Here is a 13,249-nt window from a genome sequence, read left to right on the forward strand (position 1 = left end):
TCCACACATTTAATCTTTGCCTCTAGCTAGAGCTTTAACAATCACAGAGCCTTGGGGGGGGGGGGGGGGTGGGGGGGGTGGAGATAAAAACATACTTTACCTGCAACCTACAGGTTACAATTCAGCTCAGTTGCACATGGAAGTTTTCTGCCTGTTAAGATTTCCAGAAAGCAACATTAATCTTCTGGTCTCTTCAGATCCATGAGGAACAGTGGTACATCTCTACGTACCCTGGCTTCAAACCACTCCTGTCCCCACCTTCTCCTCTTTGACAGAGAAATCCTTATGTGGACAATTACAAGTGGTCTCTCTCCTCTGTTCTGTCAGCACTGATAACAACTGTCCACTCTGGGGCCAAAGATTTGGCCCAAAATATTTAAGTAAACATAAAAATGGAAGTAACATGAAAATTCTTAGACAAACTGACCTGCTCACAAATTTGTGGCATCGATATTCTTACTATTTTTCTGGAGAATGTTCCTCTTTTCACCTTTGCCAAACCAGCTAAACATTTAAATTGGCAAATGACCATTGTTTTCTGATCCCTTCCCAACCATTTTCTGACAGCTCTTTAAATGTCTGAAGCAAAAATTGATTGCATTAAGGAAAATGCTCGTATGTTACACACCCCTGAAACTTACATTCCCATAAGGAATGAAATAACAGTAAATCTCACAAAAGCACCCATTGTGTACTCGCTTTAAGTTCAAGCTACAGGAGTATAATATTACAGACTTATTCAAAACCATAGCCTAGCAACATTCAGACTACGTGTGTACAGTAGTTATAAACACTATAAAGGTTTTATTCTAAACATCTTATGCTGGTAAAGCATAGAGAAAAGTTACTGCTTACATCATTTTGCAGAGAAATGTATATAGCATATACTTTTATTTAGAGTGTGTTAGACTGTAAAAATGACTGAGCAATGAATTATCTTTGTAAGACAAGGCAACAAAAGACAGACAACTTAAAATAGCTGAATTTATGGTTTATGTATGATCCATTTGTTAGCTCACATTCATTTATGCATTACAAAAAACTACTATTGAGGATAAATTGTAAATCACTTGAAGTCTGTTCAGGATTAGCTTATGCTGAAGGTATCATTCACAAGTTCCATTAATAATTTTACTATTAAAAATAACTCAATTACTTTAAAGACATAGCTGGCTTCAGATTCAGCTTTCCCTAGATTGAAAGCAGTAATTTTTTAGCATACTCTGCATTAAACATGAATTATTTCTGTATATTATCTGCCTCATTTGGAACAAAATTCATTCATGTAGGGATGCAATAGAAGGCCTACGCACACTGTAAGTTCCACTCTGCTATTTAAAATACTTAGCAGTTCCCAGATTTTGGTCTATCAGAAATATAACAATTATCTGAACACAATAATTTCCTGCCCAAATTATTCCAAGAAATCTTCGCTCTCATTCAGTTCTTTGGAGGCTTTTAATAAAACTCAGAACAGAACTTGGCCATTCATTAGCATGTTTCTCTATTTTATTTTAAATCCTGGCTAGTTTGTATACTGAGGTCCTTTAAACTCCCTTTGTGCATCTTACTAAACTTTATCAAAGATTGCGGCTCACTGAAGTGAGTGGTGTGAGCCTTTTGCATCAAAAATTTTTAAGCCATAGAAAGAACGCAGTATTTGTGGTGGGGGCTTGTACCCATAGCAGCATTGTCCTATGTTATCTAGTGGCTCACCTAAGGGAGTCTGACAGGAACTGGATTGTCTAAAACAGAAATGTACATTTGGTATGAGAAAAATGCAAACACAATTAAGATAATTTTTTTTCTTGCTTTTTACTCTTTCCTTCAGCCACCTGTTTTGAATGTGTATCTGACTCTTCGCACATCTCCTACTTATCTTTTTATTCTCTGATGATACTCTGTTTCCATTTTGGTGCACCCATTCCCAACTTAATTGGTTTGTTCTTTAAAAAAAAAAAAAGGCAACAAAAAACCCCAGCAGTACTTCAAGCAGTATGAAGCACTTGGCACATTTCATTGGAGTCTATTTTGTCCTTTTGTTCTCTATCTTTCATTGAAATATTTACTGTAAACACAGAGCATGTTCAATCTGAAAAACCACATTTGTCTCTTATTTCATTCTGAAAAGGAAACAGCATCTCAACTCTCACGTCTACAGTTCTGAAGGACGACTTATGTTGTTCCATCAAAACAGTGGAAAAATAATGGGGGTGTGAGGTCAGCTAGGAAAACTGTTCCAGCTGATGCTTTATGTGATATTTATGTTAAACACAGGGAAGAGTAAGTTTAAGAAGCTGATGGGCTCAGTTACTGTGCTTCACTTAGTTATAATCTGATTTGGAAGAAACATAGCTCTTCATTACTTAGTAAACTATTCTGCTGAGACAAATGATTCCATGTTTTATGTTACAGTTCAAAAAAGATGTTCTAGTCTGGCTTTTTCACGAATTTCACTCGATGTCTTCCAATAAGTTTGTTTTAAATTATTCTTGAGGGAAAAGAGGAATTCAGGACAGTCAGTGGGAAGTCACAGGGAAGTATGAAATAATTTTTTTAAATGCGAGCTTGTGATTCTTCAGGACCGTAATCTATATTCACATCGAACAGCAACATGGATCTCATTGTATCTTTATTGAATACATCCATTAGACCTCATCCTCCCTTTTCTATCACTTGCATAAATAAAAGTCATTGGTTTTGGTAAAGTCCGGTGCATGATCATATAACTGCACAGAGGTGGTTTAAACTTCATCAACATGGATAGAACATGGTGAAGTGGATTTAGCATAAATAGGAACTGGAAACAATCCCTTTCAAAAAATGGTGACATTCTCATGGTCTTCGTGATCACAATGTTGGATATATGAGAAAGATGCTACATTTAGGTTGTACCAGTTTCATTTTGAATAGTTGTTAGTATAGATTTTTTAATCTAAATATTGCTCTTTAGTTAGGCATTTTTAGAGGTTTCTCAGATCCATCCACCATATTCACTCCCATTTAGCCATCACATTTAATGTGTAAAATGCTACTGCTTAATACTGTTTTGAATTAGCAAACAATTCTCAAATTGTTCAGACTGCTGTTTTGGCATTTCTTTTGCATTTCTTGTCTAAATGTGATTTGGTCTGTCAATCTGCTTTGGAAGACGTAAGCTAGAATTTCATTCCCTCAGTCTGAATATAATTTGTGATGTGCTGTATAAATTCAGATTTCTATTTAGAGCCCTATGTGCAATTTTGATGGAAGACTATTAGTTAACAATTTCCCTTATACTGAAGACTAAAAAACAATGTCATAACTTTAGACTGGAAGGCTATTTCAAGATATCAAAACCACTTCTATTTACTGATTGAAGAAAGAGCCCACATTGTTACAGGCTGTACCACAAAATAATTGACTGCAACAGGAGTTCTGCATCCCAAGCCAAAAATGAGGGCACATAATCGACGTCAAGGTCAATTATCTGGTAGTGAAGTACCCAACAAAAGGAGACTATTGTGATTAGAGAAATAAGCAGAACATTGTGAATTTGGAAAGGCTGGCACTGGAGACAGCTCTTAGAGTCCTTGTAAATCACCAGAAACATTGTGTTAGAGCACTGAGCATCACAGATTAATTCATAAAAAAACAGGAGAGAGAAATCAGTTATGGTGCAGTTGTTTCACTGGACTTTTGTTATCTTTAGCCTGTAGATGTTTCATATCACTGCTTTCTCTGCTGAACACTAGAGGAAATACCACTAAAACACACACAATGTTGTTAAAACTGTGCCAGGATCTTCCTGGGCCATATATTTTGACTTATAAATCTACCCAGTCTATCTATGCACTATTTGAAAGGCTCTTTCTAAAACTTATTTTTTAAAGAAATATTTTTTTACACAGTTCCATATATAAAAAAATTCCTCATAGCTTCATACCATATCATTCATTCATGTGTGCCCCTCATGCAACTGCTATTACTCCTTTCCCTTTTCCCCTTCTCCTGACTCCTTATTCACCACAGGAATAATCCTTTGTGTTTTTCTCTTTGTTCTTTTCTTAATTTAGGAAATGATGCTGGAGTCATTACTAAGCCAGAATGGATTAGCTTACTAAAAACTCACAAAAGACATGATTCAAGCCTTTCAGGCTAATGGGAAACAACTTCTTTTGACTTTAAAGAATTCCACAATCAGTCCCACAATCAGCATTCAGAAGCAAGCTGACAGCTCCATATTCCATCTTATGTTTTTAATAAGGTCTTACCGGTTCAAATCCTTTCCCTCTAAACGACATTAGTCAGTGACTTAAAACAAATAAGTCTATTTGGCTTCAAGCAGCATGCTCTGTCCTGGAAAACAATCACAACAATTGTACTCACCCTACGGTAAAAAACTGCCTCATCTCTTGTCTTCGAGACCTCATCAGCTGCTTGTATTCACCAATGCGCAGCTTCTTCCCATCCACAATGCAGGTACGTTTTGGTCGAGGCTTGTACTTGTAATTGGGGTACTTTTCTAGGTGGATTTTACTTAGTCGTGCCTGCTCCTCGTAGTAAGGTTGCTTCTCTTGATTTGACATGGACTTCCAGCGAGATCCTGTGGACACATAGTGTCAGTGAGTGCTCAAGTGGTGCAGGTTTAGCTTTACGCATACACAATTCAATGTGCTTCCTCGCCATAATAAATTTTAATTAAGTTCGTTGAATAAACCGATTTAAATTTACATCAGTCTGTGCATATATTGGCTTGCACAACCTCAGACACTTAAAAGAATCCTGACTTTCAGATATTGCTGCAGACCAAGCATACGTAAATCTCTATTAAGTAGGGTGCACTTAAAATCAATAGCTAAGTCTCAAAATCTCAGCCTCGTGCTGCCAAATAGACTACTTAATTTTTTACAATAAGAGCATTAATCTGTGAGTAATTCTATACCTCTGTAATGCCACGCACAGTATGATGGTTAAGGAAAGTCTGCAGCCATACTTTCACTGTTAAAAGCCTAACACATTGCCTAGGGACACAGGCTTCTTTGATATTTTTATGCGAATTTGGTTTATACACTCCTGCTAATAGATATTAATAACTTGCTATGTAGCAGGAAAAAAAGTATCAAACCTTATAGATTCAGCAAAATCATGAACAATCCCTTGCTGTCTGGACATCTTAAGTTTACTGAACTTCTGATATAAGCTTGGAATAATACTGACACCTATTTTAAATTCTATTGTTCATATTATTTTCCAGACAGATGTAATAAGCACACAGAACTGAAATCGAGAAAGTTACATTTTACAAACTCAGGCTGGAAAGATAAAAAAAGTAAAACAGAAAGCACACTGTAACTATATACAGCACTTCAGGTACTGTAAACTCTCATTGAAAGCTGCACCAATAAAAAAGTAAAAAAATTAACACAGTGTACACAGGAAGAGGCAAAAGTATTCAGATCTCTTGTATTGTTTGTAAGGAGCTATCTAAACACTTGAATAGAGACAGGAGTAAGAAATGCAGAAAATAGCTTTTTGGTGTCTTTTAGATGAATAAAACGATTACAGCTGTGGTAAACGTGGGTGGAAGCTATTCTTTTACCAACATTTTTCAAACATCAACAAATGGAAAAGTTGTATTAATATTATCCGCAGCCAGCAATATTCTGTGTCAGTTCTAATAATTCAGCCTCTTTTCTCATTGTCCTGGAAAAGTTGCACAGATATTATATGGACATAGACTTATTTTTGTGTCAGAGCAGATACTGACAGGTTAATTCCATGGTTAACAAACGCTCAATTGCTGGCACTTCTGAAATATTTATGCTGGAAGTTTACACTTTAATGAATACAGTTACTATGCTCCTAATAGTTTTTTTCACAGAATGCACACAAATAATATAGATTCCCTACAGCTGCCAACACTGAAACAGTGAAGGTTTTATACAAAACTGAAAGGCTATTCATATAACTTACTTATATGGTAGACAAAAATATGAGAACTAATAAGAAAGGTTTTGGAAGTTTTAGGACAAAGCAACATTTATTTCTATGTATTCTTGCCTCTGATTGAACTAACATGCAACAAACTTTGCTAAGTATGTATTTGAACTCAGAGTTTACAATAAAATGATTACAGAGGAAACTTGATTTTTTACTTTTATTTATTATGAGCTACATTTGGAATCTGTCTTTCACTTCAAAGACTCAGAAAGCAAATGTAGGTTTTAACTTTTCACCACTCATTCTCACGTATGTTTCTAATTCTCTGGAGGGGTCCTAAAAAGCAAATCAAAATTTCTCAAAAATTAGTCCATTTATTTGCACAGTGGCAAAATAAAACCCATGGAATATTCCCCAATTGTCCCAATCTATAAAAATTAAATATTAACTATGGTGTCTTTTACCTAAGCAATATTTTAATTGCATGCTTCTAGTGGTTAGCTTTTTAAACATTGCAACATTTTGAACCAAACTTCGTTTTGGATGTGAGGTTTGCATGTACAGGTCTTTTGAACTGTGCCAGGTTTCTTTCTTTGACATCGCACTGTCTGGCATAAACCTCTGATTTTGATTTTGTACTTTTTTAACTTTATCCCATTATTTACTGGGATAATGCAAGCCCCCTTTTGCATTCAGGAGATTCAGAGTTCAGGTGCATTCTAATGGGATCTTGCAATTACTGGGACTTTATGGAGACATGCTCTTACAACAGATTTCACAAAACATTCCTTTTCAATTCTACTAAGTTTTAAAGCATGTTGTGACTGCTGTTGTGAATAAAAACAAGAGAATAAAATTTTTTTTGAGAATAAAGATAAATATTAGGGAAGAGGCAGAAAGGAAAATGAAAGAGAATGAAAATTAAAACAAGCCATGAAACTTCATTTCTGTAAGTTTCAGTAATTCCAATTATGGTGAAAATCTCCAAAAAAAGGAAAAAAAGTCCTAAAATTAGAGAGGTTCACAGAACTGTAGAATGGTTTGGGTTGGAAGAGACTGTAGAGATCATACAGTTCTAACCCCACTGCCATGGGCAGGGTCACCTTTCACTAGATGAGGTTGCTCAGAGCCCCATCCAACCTGGCCTTGGACACTTCCAGGGATGGGACACCCACAGCTTCTCAGGCAACCGGTGCCAGGGCCTCACCACCCTCACAGCAAACAATTTCTTCCAAATATCTAATCCAAACCTGCCAACACAACCTGTCGCCCGTTGCCCCGCACTCACCTAGGATTTTGCTGATGTTGGAGTTGTGCATGTCGGGGAAGGCCTGGAGGATTTTCCGGCGCTCATCCTTGGCCCAGACCATGAAGGCGTTCATCGGCCGCTTGATGTGGGGCTCACTGCTGGCGCGGCCCCGCGAGTCCCGGTAGACCCGGGCTTCAGCCACCGTGGCCCCTCCTGTTGGCCAACAATAATACTGCTGTAGTTTAGCTGCAGAGCCATTCACTGCTTTACTCCCTGTGGCGTCAGGGCAGGAGGAAACAAGATGGATGCAAAACATTATTACGTGGGTTAGGAAAGCGCTTTCAGTGCTGTGCTTATTTTAGCCTCTTTTGGTCTATATGAGAGAGAGAGAGATGGGCCGGCCCGTGGCTTCAGTGTAACTGGCCAGGCTAGCCCACCTGAGATGACCCAACACCACCCTGAGGAAACAAACTGCACTGCTGTTCCTTCAATTAAGACACAGAGACTTGATAAAGTTTTCATTTGAGGTTTTACCATAAAACACATTCTCTGAAAGCTCAACAAAAGTCACATAAGAAGTTACATTTGAAAATCCAAACCGATGTAGGCCTGTTGACAATGACTTTGCTATGAAGCACACGCCAAACATTTAATATAATAAATTATACAGTGCACCAGGTACATGCTGCCATTTGTATGGATCAGATATTTTTGGAGCTGAATATTTCCAAGTTGCATCTGCTTTGACTGAATTTAAGATGTGCTTTGGAGCATTTGAACCACATATATTTAATTAAACTGTTTGTCTCCAACAGGTACATGCACAGCACAGTGGAGCCTCCAGAGTGGGAGACAATCACTCCAGCTCCATTCCTGCTGTGCCTCAGTGTATCCCAGTGTCCTGTCTTTATCTGCCATCTATTCAGCTTGTACAAGCCAACCCTAACTGGGTTTTTGAATGTATCCACCCCTGCCTCCTGACCACAAACAACAAAGCCTCATGGGGGGGTTAGAGATCACAGAACTGAGGTGTAGAACTAATTACTATGGGAGAAACAGATTACCAAGGCATGCCTTTACTGGGGAAAACTTCTGCAATTGTGATGATAATATATGTTTCTAGAGTTATACCTTAGCTATAAAAAGAGGCAAACAGTTTTTACAGTGGGATAGTGACATACTTAGTCTTTTACCTCATCTAAATGGTCATATAATTTAATACCTTGAAAAGGCAAGATACTTGACAAGAAATTAGTACAGCAATAGGCCTCCTTTTTCTTTTTATAAACTACTACAGCTACCAACATGAATTTATTTGCCAAATAATATAAGATTAATTCTTTACAGTGAGTAAAACAAAACGCTGCAGTTTTCCTGAATACAGGCACAAGTTTTTGGTTGTGCAAAAATCAGTTTCTCTAATTCAGAGTGAAAGCATTATATAGGCATACCTTCTTATAAATTCCATACAAGAAACACATTTGCATGAAAAAGGGGCCCTAAAATAGAGGATGCATAACTAATACACTACCTTTTTTGCCACCAGGTCCACAGTACATTAATTTCATTTAAAACGCACTGACCATACAGGATAAATTGATTTTGCTTTATATGGTGTTGACAGCCATGTTTATTGTGCAGTGAAATGTAGTGTAGTTTCACGCTGACTATATCCATCAACACAGGGCAATATGCTGACTACTGGGCCAGATGAAGACATACATTACCCTGAGAGCAAAGCACTCATTCACATACAGCAGTGTCTTCTCCTGAGGATCACCCTGGTAATTTATGATGCCTCCAACACCATTACTTTACAACTGACACCAATTTGGCAATTTGTATACTAACGTGCGTGCACATAAAAGAAGACAGGTTTGTGGCAAATGTGAGCTGCAAAACTGTTTTAACACTGTTCTAAGTTAAGCACCGTGCCACAGGTGTTCTGCATTTGCAGGAGGCTGCAGTCAGCTTTTTATGGCAGAAGGGAAGAGCAGTTTGGCAGAGTGACCTGCAGGTAGGACCAGTTGAGAGGGTGAATGGTTAATGAGGCTCTGTCCATTGTTGCCAGAAGCCAGAAGCCTTGGACCACAAACATATCAAAGATACCATACTTTGAGAGAGGATGTACTTGTTTAGAAACTGCAATAAGTTGCAAAAATAGTAAGTCAACACTAAAATATTTATTGTGACAAAGAACTATTTAATTGAGAAAAGTCAAACATAACATGTAACTGTTGTTCTATCCTATAAGATAATGTAATAAAAATATGTTACTAGTATGTGGGCAATTAGGAAGCCAGTGACAAAAAAAAATTAAATTGTTATTTATGTGAAAGTTATAATTTGTTTTTCAGCTGCTCTACTCACAGCACAGAAAAGACATATTTAAGTCCATAGGATGTCTTTCCGTCTTTTACTTTCCCAAAGGTACTTATCCACTACAACTAAAGAAGAGTTTGTCTTTACCTCTTTCTAACACAATTTTGGACTTTTCAGTCCTAATGCAGATAAAGAGTAGTTTCACTGGGAGCAAGATTATAGGTAGCTTTTTAATATGGATATAATCCAAATATAATGAAAATAAACAAAGGAAAAAAAAGGCAAAAAAAAAAAAAAGCAGAAAACTACTATAAATTACCTGTTTTCATAAAAAGGTTATGTTAGAAAACAAATCTTACTTGGACTAATAAATTACAACCATCCCAAGAAGGTCAACTCTGGCTGCATCTGCTTTATGCAAGTCCATACTTGAAGGACTTGAAAAAACAGCCAAAGAGTTGATGTTCTTAAAGCTTGATCTCTGGGGAAATATTTGCAAGCTGACCTATAGGCCATCACAAAAGCATTTGCAAAATGAATTTCTGCAAATAACTAAAGCAATATCATCTTCATGCTCTTCTGTCTCAGAACCACAGAATTATATTCAGCATATAAAGCATTACAATAAAATAGTTCCTGCAGCATGGGATTCTATGCAGGAAGTCAGAAGGTCTCAGTAGCTTTTTAGATTAGAAAGAGGGGCTAATGATACAAATACACATATGGTCAGTGAGGTTTTACAAGTTGAAACACATAAGAACAAGCTTTCAAGCTTGTTGTTCTTAGGTACTTCATCCTGTCAAGGAGATATTTTGACTTTATTGTGCCCTATAAAAACAATTTCAACAGATTTAACAAAGCACGGAGTTTTTTTCCTATTGTGATAATTGTAGTTAGTACTGACAGAGGCTCAAAGAGACACCTGAAATTATTAACGAAAATGTATATGCAAGTGCAAAGAAGTAAGTGTTCTAAACCTTTCTGAAAATGTTTTCAGGGAATTCTAATAACTAATAAATCTAAAATAAAAGATAAGATGGAAATGTAGTACTAGTGAAGGGCAAGACAAGAGAAGGAATTGGTAATTTTCTCTCTATGGCAGCCAATGCTCTATCTGCCAGTTACTGTTCATACTGCAATCACAGGGGGAGGGATTTTCAGAATTAAGAGTCTGGTCAGAATTTATAATTATTGCAAAAGCAGTACAGTTTGGCTGCCCTAGTGGCTTAGTTGGCAAAGAACTCTATATTTTGACCTAAAGACAGGGGCTGTCCTCAAAGTGACATTTTTAGCTTCTGGATGTGTTCACTGCCTTACTTCCTAGATCCTTTGCATTAGCTCAACTTGCCATAACTTTGATGATTTAAAATTAAAATCAGATTAAAGAAGAGTGATCTTTCTTTGTGGATACATGGCAGGCAACCCTTCTGTAAAAGCTGGATTCCATACTAGGGTCAATACTGAGGCAAAGAACGCCCCAGAATAAATCTAAAAGTGCTACAGCTTCATGAAAATAATTTCTAGCAATATTTTCATTTCTAAAGACCTCTCTAATCGGAGAACACTAAAAAAGATAAAAGAATCCAATCATCAAGATAAATATCCTCACGTCAAATACGTGTTAAGAAACATAAAATAACAATTGTTACATTGTTTATTAATTAATTCCTGCCTTTTTCCTGTTACATTGTTTATTTATTTATTCCTGCCTTTATCTGAGTTTCTTACATTTACTAATAAAATTAATTTTAGGACAGGCATCATCCCTGAGCATGCCTCCTGAAATCTTGGCCACAATAGGGTTAATCCTACTCTCTTCACTGGGATGTGGGTTTACCTTCTGTTTTGCACATCATCTACAACAAAACCTGAGACTGGGCCTTTACATGTTACCAGAAAAAAAACAACAATAGATGTGACAGAAAGGAGAAAAAAAAAAAAAAAGAAAAAAAAAAGGCTGAGAAAAAGATGGGGAAAAGAGAGAAAAGAAGTGACAGCAAAAAAGAAAGAGATTTTTATCACTCACCCTGCTATTCCTTTATTACTCTTCACACTATGGCCATTGATTCATCTTAGAAGTGATACATTTCCCCTGGCTTCCCCCTGGATAATGAATCTGGCTAATCTAGAGCATATACTGCAGATCACCTTCCATGGACACGCACCAAGATAGGATACATAGAAATCAAGACAATCTGTCTAGGTTCCTGGTATGAAAATGACTGGTTAGTAGTAAAGCTCCTATCATCAGTTATTCATTAAGATGAGGTGACATATTTGCCTAGATTGGAAAAGACTGATTGTGACCTCCAAAATATCTGGCCCTGTCTGTGGTAATACAACTAGCACTGCAGAGACCGGAACCTGAAAAACATGCAATCAGGAGTCACTCTTTTACTGCAAGACATGGGTTACTCATAAACATGGACATGCCATAAAAAAGGGGGAATGAAAAACCGGCTTGGCAGTCCCCTGTGCTGCTCTTGACCTGTGTACAGACAAATGCAGCCTTTGTGAAACATAAACCAGTACTTAAAATCAAATAGAAAAAGACAAATATGGAAAGAACAGAAAGGAAAGAGCAGCTTTGGCAAGATTAGAACACAAGAGTTGTCATTTAACTAATATTTTGGGTTTTCAATTTTAGAGAAAGTTACAAGAATTACTACTACTTCACTGTAATCTAAGTGACATGTAGCAGTTGTTGAGTAACATTTATCTGTTTTGCCCCTTGCCTGCCTCTTATTTCTTCATCCCCAACACCAGTCAGATTTTCTCATTCTTTATTATCAGCAAGAGAGGCAACATAAATGGATGCCCATGAACTGTTGTCTTTACTGGCATGTCTTGTCATCACTGGCAAAATACCCACTTGGAAACATGGCTAGGTTTGGAACAGGGGTGACACAAATGTCCTGTTTGTCAGGCAGCTTTTGTTCCAAATGCTAAACAAATATTATTCAGCCGCAATTGGAGCAATGAACATTTCTCACAGGCTGCGTGTCAGTGAATGAATGGGGAGAAAAACTGGGAAAGCCACAAGCAATTCATGAAATACTGCAATATTTAAATGTCCTCTAAAATTTTTCACCTGCAAGGGCTCTGAAATGCACTAAGTAAATACTAAGAGGTGGGAATATACTGTAGCACAGGTTAGCTACATCCAAGCAGCACTTGGTTATGATAAGACTTCTTTTTTTCCTGCCAAGAGACTCCATTCTCTTTAAAACATCAACAAGAAGAACTAACCGGGAATTCCCTAAGGTCAGCTCTGAGGAAACATAAACCTCTAATTCAATAACTCCGCTACTGCACTGAAAAAGGCCTTATTATTGCAACATCCATATGGAGTCAATTGGACATTAATGACTAATCAATCCCTCCCCTTTCTATTCTACTTATAGTGTCACAAGCCATGTTTAGATTAGCCCATTTCCTGCTTAGGATCGCTCAAGATGTCTTTTGTTCTTTCAGGGCCAGCCTGATGGAGGCAGCTTAAACAAACACACGACCCAAGTGGTGCAGGAGTTATAAACTGCCATATGTGAATGAACAAAGGGGCCATACTAAAGCCTTTTGTGGTATTTGTTAATGTTTTTCATCTGAGTTTAAAAAGACCTAATGACTTTGTGGTGAGCTGATGCATGTGGCTCGTGGCTTTGCAAAATGAAGGAAATTCTAGCCCGTTATATATCAGCATATATTTTCCAGAGTGCCTTGTTTTCAGTTTTGGTGGCAGCGAGTTTACTTTTTTTA

At 37.2% G+C, this 13,249-nt stretch overlaps 1 protein-coding gene across 8 annotated transcripts in view; it reads right to left on the reverse strand.

The window, feature by feature from the left end:
• Positions 1-13,249, reverse strand: part of SOX6 (SRY-box transcription factor 6) — a 368,657-nt gene that overhangs the window by 9,776 nt on the left and 345,632 nt on the right. For 5 of the 8 annotated variants that reach the window (XM_066187618.1, XM_066187613.1, XM_066187615.1 and 2 more), the window contains 2 exons: positions 7,211-7,444; positions 4,369-4,585 (listed from right to left, as the gene is read on the reverse strand). In XM_066187618.1, the coding sequence (XP_066043715.1) occupies positions 4,369-4,585; positions 7,211-7,444 (451 nt within the window). Of the gene's footprint in view, positions 1-100; positions 152-4,368; positions 4,586-7,210; positions 7,445-13,249 lie in introns of all 8 variants that reach the window. The other 3 variants (XM_066187620.1, XM_066187619.1, XM_066187621.1) reach the window with 2 other exon arrangements.

Source organism: Chamaea fasciata, unplaced genomic scaffold, assembly GCF_029207755.1.
Source record: "Chamaea fasciata isolate MVZ Bird 193981 ecotype frontalis unplaced genomic scaffold, bChaFas1.0.hap1 SCAF_7, whole genome shotgun sequence".
Lineage (NCBI taxonomy): Eukaryota > Metazoa > Chordata > Aves > Passeriformes > Sylviidae > Chamaea > Chamaea fasciata.